The following is a 16,891-nucleotide window of genomic DNA, read 5'->3' on the forward strand; positions in this document are numbered from 1 at the left end:
ACTACAGTCCACGGGGGTCACAAAGAACAGGACACGACCAAGGCACTAACACGTCCCCTTTCTTTCCAGTATTCTTGCCTGGGAAATCCCAGGGACAGAGGAGCCTGGTGGGCTACAGCACACGGAGTCACGACGAGTCAAAGTCAACTGAACGAGTGAGCCCTCTGACTGGACCAAGGAAGCTTGACCTTCTTCCCTGCTGCAGGGTGTCCGTCCTATATAACTATGTCATCTTGACTCTAATAGATATATCTTTCTCCATCCCCCACTCCCTCTAGAACAACATCAGTGATCACTGGAGACACAGAGGCTGGAAGCCTGTTTGCAGGCTGGCCAATCACCCCCACGCACACCCACCACGGAGGGTCTTACTCTAAGGGCTTCCATTGGCTCCTTCCATCCCCATTTGGCTTCGCGGTTCAGTCTCTCAGTCATGTCCGACTCTTTGCGACCCCACGGACTGCAGCACGCCAGGCCTCCCCGTGCATCACCAACTCCAGGAGCTTGCTCAAACTCATGTCCATCGAGCCGGTGATGCCGTCCAGCCATCTCATCCTCTGCTACCCCCTTCTCCTCCTGCCTTCAGTCTTCCCCAGCATCGGGAGTTGTGAGCAGTCCTACATAAAGTGTCTGGACACTCACGATTTTCTCAGACCTCCTGTACTTCTTCACTTTTGTTGTCTTTCCCCTCAGGGCAATACCTTATATTTCCTCTATTCATGTAGCTTCTCCCATAACTGACTAGTGAAGACTTTGTCTCTGGAGGATGAGAAGGCAAGTTTTTCAAGGTGGAAATCGAACCAGAGGGAACCTGATAGGTGAGACAAGAGAATGGGCTTGGGAGGGAAGCATGAAGATCCCACAAGGGAGAGATGGTGTTGTTGTTTTTTTTTCCTTTATGAATATGTTGATGAACTTTTGGGGGCTTCCCAGGTGGCAGTAGGGATAAAGAATTCATCTGCTAATGCAGGAGAGACAAGAGGATCTCTGGGGTTTAGATCACTGGGTGAGGAAGGTCCCCTTGAGTAGCAAGTGGCAACCTACTCCAGTATTCTTTTTTTTTTCCCCCAGTCCAGTTATTCTTTCCTGAAAAATTCCATGGACAGAGGAGCCTGGAGGGCTACAATCCATGGGATTGCAAACAGTTGGACATGACTTAGCAACAGAGCGTGCGTGGGCATGCACACACACACAAACTTTTGACCTGATGGGAAAATGACTTCCATGAGAAATCCAAAAGAAAATGTGTAGGAAAAGATAAAGTCAAATAAAGAATAAAGATTTATAGGGGGGGAAATGGTCAAAGTACCAAACAGTAGATGGCATCTTCAACTCTTAAGTGAAAGAGAAATGTACATACCAGCTAAATAGGAAAGTGACTTTTTTCAGCAGAGAAAGATCCAGAATGTTCTAATAGAAGGGAGCCACTGAGTTGCCCAGATGGAAATTTGCTTGTCTGTGCATGAAAAGTGAGCAGGTGTTTCTGATGTTCTGGGAATCCTTGAAAAAAGGCAGTTATATAAAACGGTATGGGTGACATTTCATCGGACTGTAACATACTCGTCAGGCGAGAAGTCTGATGAAGTCATTCACTGGGTCAATGGTCTTAATGCCATGTGTGGGTCAAAGACAGGAAGAGTACAATTAAATGGGCTTCAGAGGTTAGACACTGGGTGACAAAGCCTTAGATCGACTGCAACAAGAGCCTTGCTTTTTCAAACATCATGGCTGGGGGCACACATCATATTACCAAGACGAGTCACAGTGGCCCATCAATAGTGGTTTTAAGGAAACTGTATCAGCAATCAAGGACCTGCTCTCAGGAATACAAAACCACACTGTAAGCCCAGCAGCATTATTAGCATTTCCCAAAGAGTCCTAGATTAGACAATAAATTAGGTGCTCACTAGCTAAGCAAGGTTTGCGTTAGGCAGTCCTGATGAAAGAAAATATTCCTTGTCTGAAAAGCATATGTGGGGATCATCTCATTGACCTTCTATTACAAGTGCTTTATCCTTGTTTTTCGAAAGAATGATAAATGGAAATTTAGGTGGTATTGGGTAGATACTACAACATTACATTTTTGGCTAGTCCCCCCCTCCCCAGTGGCTCAACAGTGATGTTAATAAGATGTCCAAGGCTATTAATAACACTGGAAATTTTTCCGTAACTGGGCTTAATGGTCACTACCATCACCGACTCAGTGGACATGAGTTTGACCAAATTCCGGGAGATGGTGAAGGACAAGGAAGCCTGGTGTGCTGCAGTCCATGGGGTTGCAGAGAGTCAGCTGAGCAACTGAGCAACAGCAACAAGTCCTGGGCTACCAAACCTCACAAGCATAAACCCACTGGATGGTTATGGTATGCACAATAACCTCACAAGGGAGAGAACGGAACCACCTTTTATAGAGATTCAGGAAATGTTAGCTGACTCTTCTCAATGTAACAGGATAGAGAGCAAGTGGAGAGAAGATCCCACTGCATTTTTATTCCGTGCCAGTGTCCTGCTTTCTTTCTGATCATCATTCATTTTTCAAAACTTCTCTTTGGGGGTAGGAAAACAGAATTTCTTACTCTGTAAAAAATAAAAAAAGCAGTAATCATCTCAAACAATGCTTTTCCATTCCTTAGGCAGAAAAACAGCGTTTCGGCATGTACAACTTTTTGAAGAAAAAGTTCAAACGATGATTTCTATGTTTTGGTAAAATAAATGTCTACTCCTATGAAAAGCTCTAATACAGATGATCGTCACAGGGGATGGTGTACCATTTCATTGACTCATTACAAAAAAAAAATCTGCATGCCAACAGTTTGAAATATTTTCAGACAATGATAATAGCAATTTTGCCTGCAAGCAAAGAAGTAAACGACCACCTCCTGGTTTGCAAGAGGACGGCAGTCCACGCAAGTTGTCTGAGAAAGATTGACCGAGTCACGCTTGAACGAAATCTATCGCCCTGTATAATCGGCCAAGTTGGCACACGTTCACACCTTCAGATAAAAGGGGGTCTGTGGTGTTGGGCTTCACACGAACTCATTCGCGGAATGTAAATAGACTGTCTCGGGGATGCTAAATCGCTTCTTTCATTTCCTTGCCATGACTCTTGCGGCTTCTCTGCTGCCCTCCCCAAGATTTGTTTCTTCTAACTCTCAGCAGCAGAAGGTAAACTTAAAACGGTTCAGATGAGGAAAGTTAGAATCAGAAGCTTTTTCCCTTTCTTTTTAAAAAAAGGAAGAAAAAGAAAAGAAGGTGTGTGTAATTCCCACAAAATCGTTCCAGATTCAAAAAACGGGCCAAACAGATAAGAGATCACCGTGTAAAGCCGCTTAATACCAGCTGGGCGTCAGAGAGGGGACAGGCGTCGATTTCTCTTGAAATCTAACCTTTTAAGTCGCATCAGTGCCATGGCGTTCAGGCGAGACAACGTTTTGCTATTCCTGCAAAGCGAGAGCTTGCCCAAAACCACGGCCCCGATCAGAAAGCAGCACCGGGAGCTGGTGACGCTCCATACAGACCCCCACACTGCGCTCTTTGAAAGCGCTGCCAGGGGGCACGCGGTGGTCCCTGGCTTCCTCTGCCCACCTCGTCCTGAGAATGGACCTTTTGTGAGGGATCACGGAACACCACTTCCTGTCTCAAACACCAGTAGCCAAGGCAACTCCCCAGAGGATTCTGAAACAAACAAACAAGAAAATACTCAGAGGGGCATGCGATCCACGGTCTTCGAAACGAACGGAAATGACAAGGATTTGGCTCGGAGCACCAGCGTGAGAAAAGAAAAGGAAATAAAAAGCACGAGATGAGAAGGCTCTAGACGCTGAGTGATGCTGTCTACCATCTCCTCCTCTGTCGCCCACTTCTCCTCCCGCCCTCGGTCTTTGCCAATGAGTCAGTTCTTCGCATCAGCTGGCCAAAGGATTGGAGTTTCAGCTTCAGCATCAGTCCTTCCAATAAATGTTCAGGACTGATCTCCTTTAGGATGGACTGGTTGGATCTCCCTGCAGTCAAAGGGAGTCTCAAGAGTCTTCTCCAACACCACAGTTCAAAAGCATCAATCCTTTGGTGCCCAGCCTTCTTTATGGTCCAACTCTCACATCCATACCTGACTATTGGAAAAATCTAAATAGCTTTGACTACACAGACCTTTGTCAACAAAGTAATGTCTCTGCTTTTTAATATGCTGACTAGGTTGGTCAGTTTTTCTTCCAAACAGCATGTGTCTTTTAATTTCATGGCTGCAGTCACCATCTGCAGTGATTTTGGAGTCCAAGACAATAAGATAAATAAATAAAGTCCGTCACTGTTTCCCTTTTGAAAATGTGGAATTTCAAGTACTCTATGGCTGTTCCCAAAGGTACAAGTGTGCAGACATCTTGCATGTTTCAATTAGAAAGTCACTTCAACAACTGTCCCACTTCCCTGGGGTCTTCTATAGGTCAATGTTTTACTGGTGAATGAAACGAAATGCTCACAACAAAATTCAAACATCAAGTTGAAAATAAAATATTCTTGGTGATACCTGTGTATCTGGAGAAAACATTTTCAATGTTTTCTTGTTTGACACAATTCCTTGAGTCCAGATTTTTTTTTTTTTTTTTACCATAAACACCCTATGACACACAAATCTCTTTCTCACAGCCACACTGATATAAATTCAATTTTCTGCACCATGTCAATGCATCTTTTTTCCCTCTGCCTTGCTACTAGGCTTGCAGAATCTTAGTTCCCCGACCAGGGATTGAACATGTACTCCCTGCAGTGGAAGCTCAGAGTCTCATCCGAGACCACCAGGGAAGCCCCCTTAGTGCATTTTTGCCTAGAAAATAAATGCGCTTACATAGACCATGCATATTCTTCATGAACTGACCAAGAGCAGGAAAAACCACAGCAGATAAGCCTCAAAACATTGCCATCAAAATGCTATTTTTTTTGCAACCGTACTGTTGGTGAACATGAATATAATACCAAAAACAACAGATTGCTGCTCTTGAATTCCTATGCTTTTAGCCAAGGTCTTCTCATAGTCAATTGTAAAATTTAGACAAAACGAAATATCACCAAGTTACAAAATTCAAATAAGAATATTTCATCACAGGAGAATGCAACAGTCATGTGACCACCTACCGCCTCTCGTCTTCAAGATCCATTAGATACATAATATCCTAGAGAGTAAGTAAAAGCATTTCCAATTCATGATCAATAAAGCCACAAAACCACAAAAACGTATATATATGGCCCATTGTCCACTTTATCGAGTTATCACCTGTTACCAAACGCTTTAACAGACAGCACCCAACTGTGTTCATGCAACAGGCTTATGTCAGCCAAGCCCAGGGAAAGAAAAGTGCTTTCCATAACATCCCAAGTTCATTTGATGACCCAGGAGGCTGAATCTGTTGGAGGAGGGTTCAAGGAAAAGAAACCATTGGATTAAAATGTGAAAATGAAACAAAAAAGAAAACGGATGGTGCTACCTGAAAGTCAGGGAAGGAATTTAGCTTGTAGCATGAAGTGAGGTTTGTAGCAGAAATTCCTAGGCGTTGGAGTAACATGGGGGGAAGCAACAGAGCCCACAAAACAAGAAGCAAAATTTTCTCACGGACTCCTGTGTGCTGATGGTTGAGGATGGTCCGAGGGAATGAAGTCTCTGGATGAAAATATGAAAAGTAACAGAAACGAACCAAAAAGGAAATGTGAAAGTTACGGAACAGATGCATCTTTAGCGTGATAAAAAAGAAAACCGACGGACCGACTGACGGTGCGCCGTGAAAGTGATGGAACAGATGCCTCTTGGAGCATTAAGTGAGGTTTGTAGCAGAGATTCCTAGGAACTGCAGTATCATTCGTGGAAGCAAGGAACCCCCACAGAACAAGAAGCAGAACTCGCGCGTTGTCAACAGGCGCTCACTCACCTAGGATCCCCAGCCGGTAGTTAATGGTGATGACGATGACGTTGCCGTAGCTGGCCAGGATGCTGCCGTCGATCATGTTGCCCGTGCCCTCCATGTAGGACCCGCCGTGGATGTACACCATCACCGGCTTCTTGCTGTTCTGATCATGGATGTCTGCAAGAAAGAGCCAAGTAAGGGGAAAAAAAAAATCACACTGATTAACCGAGACTCAGCCAAAAGACGTAAGTGACTTTCCCTAGTTGGGATGGGAATCCATTGCATGGCCCTTTCTTGAATTAGGAATACCTCGGTTAAGATGGTCAGATGGCATCATGGACTTGACGGACATGAGTCTGAGCAAACTCTGGGAGGTGCGGAAGGACAGGGAAGCCTAGCATCCCAAAGAGTCGGACAAGACTGAGCGACTAAACAACAACAGTTAAGATGGTTAAGGATAATAGTCGATGTTGCTACATTTTCTACTCATAGAAATGATGCAGACGTTGGAATGAATTTGTATGCACGGGTATGCTTCCATATGTACGTATGACACTACAGATTTAACCACTGAGATGGAAGAATCACTTCTTCCCTACATAGTAATCAAACCCCAGAAGGGGACACACACTGAAGAAGCCCATGGTGTCTATTAGTGGTACAGAATTTGTTTGCAACGCAGGAGACCTGGGTTTGATCCCTGGGATGTCAAGATCCCCTGGAGAAGGGCACGCAACTCACTCCAGTGTTCCTGCCTGGAGAATCCCATGGACACAGGAGCCTGGTGGGCTACAGTCCATGGAGTCACAAAGAGTCGGACACGACTCAGCAACTAACACACATACGTAGTATCTACTAAAGCATATATGTTAATTATCGAAGTTAGTGCAAAGTCAACTGCAAAATTATCAATTTTTACTGTGACTGCCTTCTTCAGTCAAACATTTGAGCTTCAAGATCCACTTTGGACTTAACAATGAGAACATAATGCTAACAGTGAAACCCCAAGCTCTCAATACATTATTGCAAAAAGAAAAACATGGTTAAAAATGATCAACAGAACAGAAAGGTGGAAAAACAAAGAAAGGTGCCCAAGCAAGTGTCTTTTCTCTAAATGACTGTTTGCAACCCTATGCCAACTGAAGCGAGAGAAAGAAAAAAAAAAAAGTGAAAGAGACGTAAACTGAAATAAAGACGGCACAAGCCTGCAACCTCAAGATGAAATGGTTGCAATCCTGCTCAATTCCACATGGAATAAAAACTCCCACTGTGATCTGAAACCAGAGTATCCTTAGTCATCATGACTTTGACACTGATGTGAAAATCCTACTTTGCAACGGTCTGTGACAAGAGAAATGTGGCCAGCAGATGTCTGCTTTCTCAAAAGCTGTGATCAAATAACTTCTTTGGTGTTCATCGTCCCTTGAGCTTAAATGTAGTGTTTAAGAATCGTGGCCTCGATTGTAATTCTTTCTGGGAACTTCTGTATGTATAAACATATACACGTGTGTCATTTAAATACCTGTACGTTACCAAATAGTAACCCACTCCAGTATTCTTGCCTGGAGAATCCCATGGATGGAGGAGCCTGGAGGGCTACCGTCCACGGGGTTGCAGAGAGTCAGACATGACTGAGTGAGTGATGGATATGTGTTATCAAGAAAAAACCAAACGTATCCATGTACTTGTATTTACTTTTTTTTCCTTAAAAACTTTTTTTTTTTTGCTTAATTGATGGAAACATGTTTGAATGATCAAGAAAGAGTTTTAAGGAAATAAACCAACATGTGGATGGAGGCTGCTCATAAAATGAATTACGAGCACCATCTGAAAACAGGCTCCTGGTTGCTACCAGACACCCTCCCGGAGGCCAAAGAACCTTGTGGTCATAGTCAAGTACAGGAAAAAGTGTCAAGCTGCCCATCTGTCTGTAGATACTTAACCCACAGCAGAAGAGCGCTATTTTCTCATGTAAAATTTAAGGAAGAAGTAAAAAATCCTTTTTGAATCTTTCACTCACCAGTCGCTCAGTCGCATCTGACTCTGCGACCCCATGGACTGTAGCCCGCCAGGCTCCTCTGTCCATGGGATTGTCCAGGCAAGGATACTGGAGTGGGTTGTCATGCCCTTCTCCAGGGGACCTTCCCGACCCAGGGAATGAACCTTCACCTCCTGCGCTGGCAGGCATATTCTTCACCACGCAGCCTCCTGGGAGGCCCTCACTCATCATGCGCTGTGTGGAACTCTTTAATCAACCATCGTCCGAATAAAGTGTGGTGTTTTACACCATGCTCTAGTGTCTCTGGACACTGATTTGCTGTTTGAGTTATTATTTATGTTACCCTTCTTGGTTGCATTACAGGAAAGAAAGAAGCTGACATTTTTCGGACTGTTTTAAGGGGTTCCCTCAGGGGGAAAGAAAAACGTTAGGTTAACAGCTATTACCTTCCGAGACACACAGAAGAAGGTTCTTGTGAGCTCGGGGAAAAAATAATCAGATGTCATATGTATTCAATGTTAGGGGGAAAAGAAAAAATAATGGTTTCTTGGTATTTAAGTAAAAGGAGAAAGCATTTTAATATAACAGGTAGCGGGTGGGATTGTGAAAACAGATGCCAGTGATAAAAAAGGAATAAGACGCTAAAAGCATACAAGGGTGCAAGATGCAAATTACCCCCCGTAGTTGGTTATATAAGGATGAAATTACAGGTGGTCTGCGGCCTGACAAGGACAGGGTAGCCGATGACTCAGGGCAGCTGTCGTGCCCCAAAGGCATCAGAAGAAACTTCTACGGTGAATACTGAAAGCAAGGAGAACGCTCTGAATGTGGGTCTACAAAATATTAAATACTAGTCATACTGAGAGAATAGCGGGTGAGGAGGCAACCCTGGCAGAGCTTTTGTCCGAGACCTGCTGATTTATGGAAGAAATCTATGAGTGTGGGAAAACCAAGCAAGTGATAAAAAGGCAAACTTTTTTTGAGGGAACTTTTGCTTCCCAGCAAGGACGGGTCTCTGGTCCACTTTAAATTGTCTTTTAGCTAGAGAACCACAGGTCCATCGAGAGCGCTCGTCCCTTTAACTTAAATAGTCAGAAATCCATGCCAGTCTGCCTTGGGCTTTCCTGATAGTTCAGGGGGGAAAGAATGCACCTGCCAACGGAACATAGGAGGTTGCATCCCTGGGTCGGGAAGGTCCCCTGGAGAAGGAAATGGGAGCCCACTCCAGTATTCTTGCCCGGAAATCCCATGAGCAGAAGAGCCTGGCTGGGCTACAGTCCATGGGGTTGGTTGCAAAGAGTCGGACACGACTGCTCGACTAAGCACAGAGAGGCAGACCCAACCTGCCCGAGCCTGCAAAGTTCTTTTCTTCTAAACCACTTGTTCCACTGAAGGAAGAAGATAACCACTTGCTAATGATGGTTTACATGCTGCATTATCTTCCACCTTTAAAAATAAAAAAACATCACTCTACTTTTAGTGGGTAATCTGTGCAACAATTTAAGAGCCTTCAAAAAGAAACTCTCCATAGCAACTAAACATTTTTAGGAGGGGAAAAAAAAAAGTTCTGAAAGCAGCCTTGGTGTGAAAACAGAGATGCAAAGATCTAGCTTTTCAGCCTTTTTCAATTCTTTGCTATACCCCCTACTTTTTATTTTTTTTCCTTTAAAGCTTCCAAAATGCGTTTCAGAGAGAAACAACAAATTCTCTTCAAGACACTTTTTCGTGTGTTTTACTGAGAAGATGCTTTGAAAACCCTATTTTGGAATCAGTACATTTGGGTGAAACAATCGTAAAAACAAAGATGGAAACGCCAGCCGCCGCCCCACCCCCCCACCAAAAAAAAAAGTTGTACTGAGCTGTCTTGGTGTCCACAGAAAAAACCAACAAGACCGGAGCTCGAAAATACAACACGAAATTACAAAAGAACATTTGGAAGAAAGAAAAGAACGCATACATGCATGCCTTAAAATGTTACTTTCTCTTCTTGTGATCAAGCCAAAAAAAAAAAAAAAAAAAAAACTTAGGAAAAAGAAAATGGTGAGTTTCCTTGTAAATGGCACTTTCTTACTCACTTCATATTGAGAAACATGTATCTACATTCTCCCAGGGGGTTTACATAGCCATTGTGGTTAAAAATGACAGTAATCCCCAAACAAGAAGAAAATAAATAAGCACACAGAAGTGTACTCTCTTCAGATAAGGGGAGGAAAAACAGGTTGAAATGGAAAAAAGAAAAAAAAAGATATAAAATCATGCATCAAGATAGAGCTTTGTAAAAAAACAAAAAATACCTTCATCTTCACCACGGTCATTACTGGTTATATCATCAGCGTTTTTCTTTGAGTTGGCTCCTGGGTCATATTGAGAAGGAAAATAAAGGGAAAAAAAAGAGAATTCAAAAACAACAGGTTTGCAAAAAAATTCAGAAGAGAGATACTACGCAGTCAAAGAAAAAAAAATGTTATACAAAAAGCTGAAATCTGTTACATTTGATTTCAAAAACATGAAACAGGGAGATGCAAAATGCATATAAACATAAATATGTCAAGAAGAACAAATTCAAAATGTTACTTGCGAAAAAAAATTAGATACCCAGTGAAAATGCAGTTTCAGGGTTAAAATATTACTACTGCAAAAAAAAAAAAAAGGAATGTGAGTTGTAAAAAAAAAAAAAAAAAAAGGAAATCAAATTATTTTTTAAAGGGTTTCCCAAATTTTAAAAACAAATGCATATGAAATATTCCTCTAATTTTAACAAGTAATAATCTAGATACCTTTTTGAAATGTCACTGATAACACTTTGTTTAGGAAATTCTATACAGTAAGAAGAAACACATTAAACAATAAACATGAAAGATGATTCAAAATATCTCAAAATTGACATTTGTTTCATGCATAAGAACTTAAAAGCATACCATTCCTGATAAACATCAGATAGTCAGTATAATTTATTTAAATCACGAATGCTCACTTGTCACTAGTAGCTAGGGAAGACTGCACAGAATTGATTCCTTTGGTCTACTGTAAGCTACCACTCTCAACAAGCGTTTCTGAAATCAAGATAAAACACTACAAAAGCATGTTTTTCTGTGCTTCGAATACTTCTTAAATATTGCTTTAAGGTTATTGTTATTTGTTTAAAAAAAAAAAAGAATAAATAAATAAAGTCACCTACCTGGATGACATGAAACATAAACCACCTTGAAATTTTCCTTGTCAGCAAAATGAACAGAGAGATTCCCTTAATGCCACCAAAAAACCCTCAAAAACAAAAACCCCAAACAAGGCTCCCTGTATGCAGTCTGCCATTTTGGTTTCCATATCTTTAAGATACAAGAAGCGAAAACATTAAATGTCACTGAATTATTCCATTCGCTCAACTGCCTTCTTTTTACAGACAGACCTGACCCAGTAGGATGTATACGCTAGTTCTGGAAAACCTGAGTGGTGGCCAAGAGTGAAAAAATGGTCTTTACCTTCCTTCCTGGCTTCCCTGGTGGCTCAGAGGGTCAAGAATCTGCCCACAATGTGGGAGGCCCGGGTTTGATCCCTGGGTCGGGAAGATGCCCTGGGAGAAGGAAATAGCAACCCACGCCAGTGTCTCAGACTGGAGAATCCCAGGGACAGAGGAGGCTGGTGGGCTACAGCCCATGGGGTCGCCAAGACTTGGACACAACAGAGGCAGTAACACTTTCCCTGTACGTTCCTTCCTGGATGAACCTCATCCCTGTCACCCGCAAGACTTGTATCTTAAAAAACAACTACAGGTAATACAAACTCAGGGGACAGCATCATGTTTTGAAATCAAGATCTGAAGTTGCTGTTTTCATCCCTCAACAAGGGTTGAGTATTGGAAGAATCACATGGATTAACCAAGCAGAACTGGGAGGGAAGCTGAAAACCTGATTCCTTCCGCTGGTAGATTTTTTAAGATTTAAATATTCCCCGCTGTAGACAATCTCAAGCTTCCCACATAAAGTCTCTGAGGAGAGCCTGGGAAAGCAGTGGCCCCCTTGAAACTCAGGTTTATGAGCAGGTTTTCACCATAACTCCTTGAAGGTGGAATGGAGTGTTCTAGGAGAGGGACCCCACCCTCCAAGATCTAATGCTTGACGATCTAAGGTACAGTTGATGCAATAATAAGTCTACAATAAACGCAGCGTGCTGGAATCATCCCAAAGCCATCTCCTCCACTGCAGTCCCTAGAAAAACTGCCTCCCTTGAAACTGGTCCCTGGTGCCTAAAAGGTTGGAGATGGCTGGTCTAACAGAGTCTTTTGTCCTTATGGTAACACATTCATGTCCAGTATTTAAGAAAGGACCATGACACTTTTCCATGACACTTTTACAATGGTCATGTATGGATGTGAGAGTTGGACTATAAAGAAAGCTGAGCGCCAAAGAATTGATGCTTTTGAAGTGTGGTGTTGGAAAAGACTCTTGAGAGTCCCTTGGACTGCAAGGAGATCCAACCAGTCCATCCTAAAGGAAATCAGTCCTGAATATTCATTGGAAGGCCTGATTCTGAAGCCGAAACTCCAATCCTTTGGCCACTTGATGGGAAGAACTGACTCATTTGAAAAGACTCTGATGCTGGGCAAGATTGAAGTCAGGAGGAGAAGGGGACAACGGAGGATGAGATGGTTGGGTGGCATCACCGACTTGATGGACAGGAGTTTGAGCAAACTCCAGGAGATGGTGATGGACAGGGAGGCCTGCCATGCTGCAATATACGCGGTAGCAAAAAGTCGGGACACGACTGAGGGACTGAACTGATGACCTGATGAGTCAACCTGTTACAGCCATCAGCTTAACACGGACGTCAATTCATGTCCAAGAATTCCACTGCAACGAAAGATCTTAAAACAAACTTAAAGAAACAACCTTCTTCAAATAAGCTCCATTGTTGTCTGCATTGTTCCGTTCATAGTTTATCAGTATAAAACTTAATTCAAAGCTATCTCATGGGTTGAATTTATGGCTACATGTTGTTAAGAAGAGTCTAAGAAATACCTTGCTTTCTTGACTGCAACCATGCACCTTACAGAATCTTAGTCCCTGAACCCGAGATGGAACCTGTTTCCCCTGCAGTGGAAGAACAGAGTCCTAATGACTGAACCACCAGAGAAGTCTAAGAAATGCCTTTCTTACACACATAGTCTATGTGGAGGCTAGAAATAAATTCCTCTGCATTTCTGATCAAAATTTCAGCTTTTTGAAGATTTTCTAAGTGTTTAAAAAAACAGGTCACCTCTTTCATTGAAAAAAAGAAAAGGCACTAGAAAAAATAAAGGTGTGGGTTTCCCTGGTGGCTCAGCTGGCAAAGAATCTGCCTGCAATGCGGGAGACCTGGGTTCGATCCCTGGGTTGGGAAGATCCCCTGGAGAAGGGAAAGGCCACCCACTCCAGGATTCTGCCCTGGAGAATTCCACAGACTGTGCAGTCCAAAGAGTTGGACACGACTGAGCAACTTTCAGTTTCAAGAGACGTGGAATGGATTAAGGGACTGAAAGTGTTATCTGATGATGCAAATTCCTTCCCAGAAAATATGTTCCTCGTGAAGTCTGACTATCTCCCTTGACCACAGCCTTTCCAGCTCGGTAGGCAATGAAAAAGGTCTGTAACTCAGACCCCACACCTGCACTCTGCCTTTCCCATGAGTCTGCCCTTATAGCCCTGCCTTCTTCTGGATTTTCTTCTTAAGACTTCTTTGTCTTCCCAGCCACAGCTGAAATCTCAGGAACATGACCACTGGCCTGGCTGAAACCCAAACAGAGGCCACTCTGCAAAGTCTGGGCTGAGTTAAATGTCAGAGTTCTTTCTCAAGCTCCAGTTCTCAATGTCTTCAGGCTCACCGTCAGTGATGGAATTGCAGGAATCTGGAATTCTTCCCTGGGGAAGGATGAGAGGCAGTATTGAAGGAAAACTATCCCTACCCGCTCCACAAGGGTGCAGGAAAATGCTCGGAAGATTTGCGATGTTTTAGAAGTCACACAAGCCTAGTTATATCACTGATTAAGTGGCAATACAAAGGTAGTGTCTTCAAGGCTTCAGCAAATTCCTTTGATCACACAAGTATGATCTGTAAGAGCTCTAGAGAGGTATAATTTTCAATCACAAAATCAACTCACCAAGGTGTGAAATTGAAGGATTTGTGTCTGTGTGCCTGTGTGTACATATATATGGAGTTGTTCAACCAGCAACGTAAACTCAGCTTCCCAGGTGGCGCTCGTGGTAAAGAATCCACCTGCCAATGCAGGAGACATGGGTTCGATCCCTGGGTCGGGAAGATCTTTTGCAGGAGGAAATGGCAACGCACTCCAGGATTGTTGCCTGGGAAATCTCATGGACAGAGAAGCCCAGCGGGCTACAGTCCAAGATGTCACAACAAATCGGACACAACTGAGCTACTGAACAGTAGCATATTACTCACAGCGTAACCTGATTTGAGAACATTTCCATCCCCCTAAAATGATTGCTTCTGTCCACTGCAGGCATTCAATATTTCTAACATCAATCTCTCTTAGTCAACTAATGACAAGTGTAGATTTGCCATTTTGGTGCGTCTCCTATAATTATATTCACAGAATATTCCTTTCTGTCTTGCTATGAGCAGTTGCTGGTTCAGTCGCTAAGTCATGTCCAACACTTTGCAATACCATGGACTGTAGCCCACCAGACTCCTCTGTCCATGGGATTCCCCAGGAAAGAATACTGGAGCGGGCTGCCATTTCCTGCTGTAGAGCATCTTCCCAACGCAGGGATCGAAGCTGCACCTCTTAGATTACCAGGCGGTCTCCTGCAGTTCAGGCATTTTTTTTTCTCCCCCTAAACTACAAGGGAAGCCCATGAACCATTTACATGCAATATTTTTATGGGTGCATATTTTAATTTTTCTTAAGTGGATATGGAGGAGTGGTACTGCTACTTCTCAGGACTCATTCATGTTTAATAGTCTAAAAACTATATTGCTTTCTAAATCAGCTGAATCACGGTATATTCCCATCAGCAGTGTATGTGAGTTCCAAATCCTCCACCTCTTAACCAAGATGTGCTCTTATCTGTTCTATTGTAACCATCCTAGTGGGGTTGAGGCGGTACCTCACTGCAGCCTTAATTTGAATTCAGATAATGACTTAATCTTGTCAAGTATCTTCTCCTGTACAATCTTTTTCGGTGGATCAGAGTGCAAAGTCAAAGTGTAAGTCGCTCAGTCGTGTCCAACTCTTTGCAACCCCATCCATGGGATTCTCCAGGCCAGAATACTGGAGTGGGTTGCCTATCCCTTCTCCAGGGAATCTTCCTAATCCCGGGATGGAACCCAGGTCTCCAACATGGCAGGCGGATTCTTTTACCAACTGATCGATGCAAATATTTTGCCCATTTTAAAAACTGGCTTCTTGGCTCATCATTCTTGTAAGAAAGAGTCCTTTATATTTTGTAGAGACAGCTCTTTTACTGCAAATAACGTGCAAATCTTTCCTCCTGGTCTGCTGCTTCTCTTTGGGTTTAATCAAAGGTGTCTTTTTTTAAGTATATATTTATTTTTACTTTGGGCTGATCCGGGTCTTGATTTTGGAGCTGGCTTTTGGAGCCAAACCTTTTTGCGTGCGCTCAAGTGCGCGGGTTTCTCTTGTAGAACAGCACAGGCTTTTGGGTGTGGGTGCAGTCGCGGCGTCTCACGGGCTCAGGTGCTCAGAGGCATGTGAGGTATCGAAGCTAGGTGTCCTGCAGCGGCAGGTGGATTCTTTACAACGGGGACACCAAGGAAAGCCCTCAGGTTTCATTTGAAGTGTAGGAGGACGAAAGGCATTGGAAACCCAGGTTGAAGGCAATGCTAATCACCCGTCAAGGGCTTGATGGGATGGGCCAAAGCCCCATTAGAGGCAGATCTGAGTGGCTACCCGGCATCTCTCTTTCCTGTCCAACAGGCAAGAGTAACGGTCACGGATGACACGTGCCAAGTGGACGGAAAACAGAAGCGCGTGCAAAGCACGGCACTGTGGTGCAGAGACCCGCGTGGCACTAAACAGCTGATAGAAAGGACTGCAGGCAGTGGCAAGACTGAAGAGTCAGCTCAGCGAGCATCCTTAAGGAAAGCCCTCGGAGGAAGGACTGCTAACAGTCAGACTGGACAGAACAGACGCATGGCATGGTGCCGAGAGAGCCGATTCCTAGGCAGGCTGATAAGATGCCAGGGGTCTCCAAGCAGGAGAGGGGGTCTGGGGCTCTCAAAAAAGAGATAGGTGTCTCAAATTCTCAAGGAGAAGGAATGGACAAATGCCTTGGTTGTTGTTGTTTTTTTTCCTCTCTGCATTCCTTAGTCTTAGTCACATAAAACGTTGTTTTTTTTTTTCCTTTAAGCCCAGAACTGATGAGTAAAGAACCAACAACTCAGTTTAAACTCTGTACTAAGGGTTATATAACAACAATGTATCCTGCTTGAGGACAGTTTCTCCTCCTTCTTGAAAACCTTCTGGCTAATCCTGTCATCTTCCAATGTAAATTACAGGAGTGGGTCTGCTAAGACCTTTACAACCTTGAGACAGTCTTTTGATTAACTCTAACAACCAGTTAAAAAAGTATACAGCTCCCTTGCTGAGACTAGCTAGGCAGGGCACTCTCCCTCCCAGTTCTGATGTCTCTGTCAGAAGCTTTCTCTGTCCGTTTTCATACTTCAATAAAACTCTGCTACACAAAAGTTCTTGAGGGATAAGCCTGGTCCCCGGTCCTGAAATCTTCTTTGGAGATCACAAATCCCACACCGTTCACCGTTAAGCTATCAGTGCCAACTCCCAGAATAAAATAAAATCGCATCAGCTTCTGTTAAAGTGAAAAGTTTTAAATTTCAAGAAAGTCTAACATCGATTTTTTTTTAAAAAGTGTGTGCTTTTTATATCATATCTAAGAAATCCTTGCCTAACAGAAAACCTGGAAGATTTTATGTTTTTTTCCTAGATGTTTGAAGTTTTCCTGTGACGTCCACTTTTCATTTATTT

General features: G+C 43.2%; 1 protein-coding gene across 4 annotated transcripts in view; it reads right to left on the reverse strand.

Annotated features, from left to right (window-relative positions):
- Window positions 1-16,891, reverse strand: part of NLGN4X (neuroligin 4 X-linked) — a 391,119-nt gene that overhangs the window by 146,344 nt on the left and 227,884 nt on the right. For 3 of the 4 annotated variants that reach the window (XM_025275805.3, XM_044937514.2, XM_044937515.2), the window contains one exon: window positions 5,916-6,068. In XM_025275805.3, the coding sequence (XP_025131590.1) occupies window positions 5,916-6,068 (153 nt within the window). Of the gene's footprint in view, window positions 1-5,915; window positions 6,069-10,184; window positions 10,282-16,891 lie in introns of those variants that run through there. The other variant, XM_044937516.2, reaches the window with a different exon arrangement.

Source organism: Bubalus bubalis, chromosome X (assembly GCF_019923935.1).
Source record: "Bubalus bubalis isolate 160015118507 breed Murrah chromosome X, NDDB_SH_1, whole genome shotgun sequence".
In the NCBI taxonomy this organism is placed as follows: domain Eukaryota; kingdom Metazoa; phylum Chordata; class Mammalia; order Artiodactyla; family Bovidae; genus Bubalus; species Bubalus bubalis.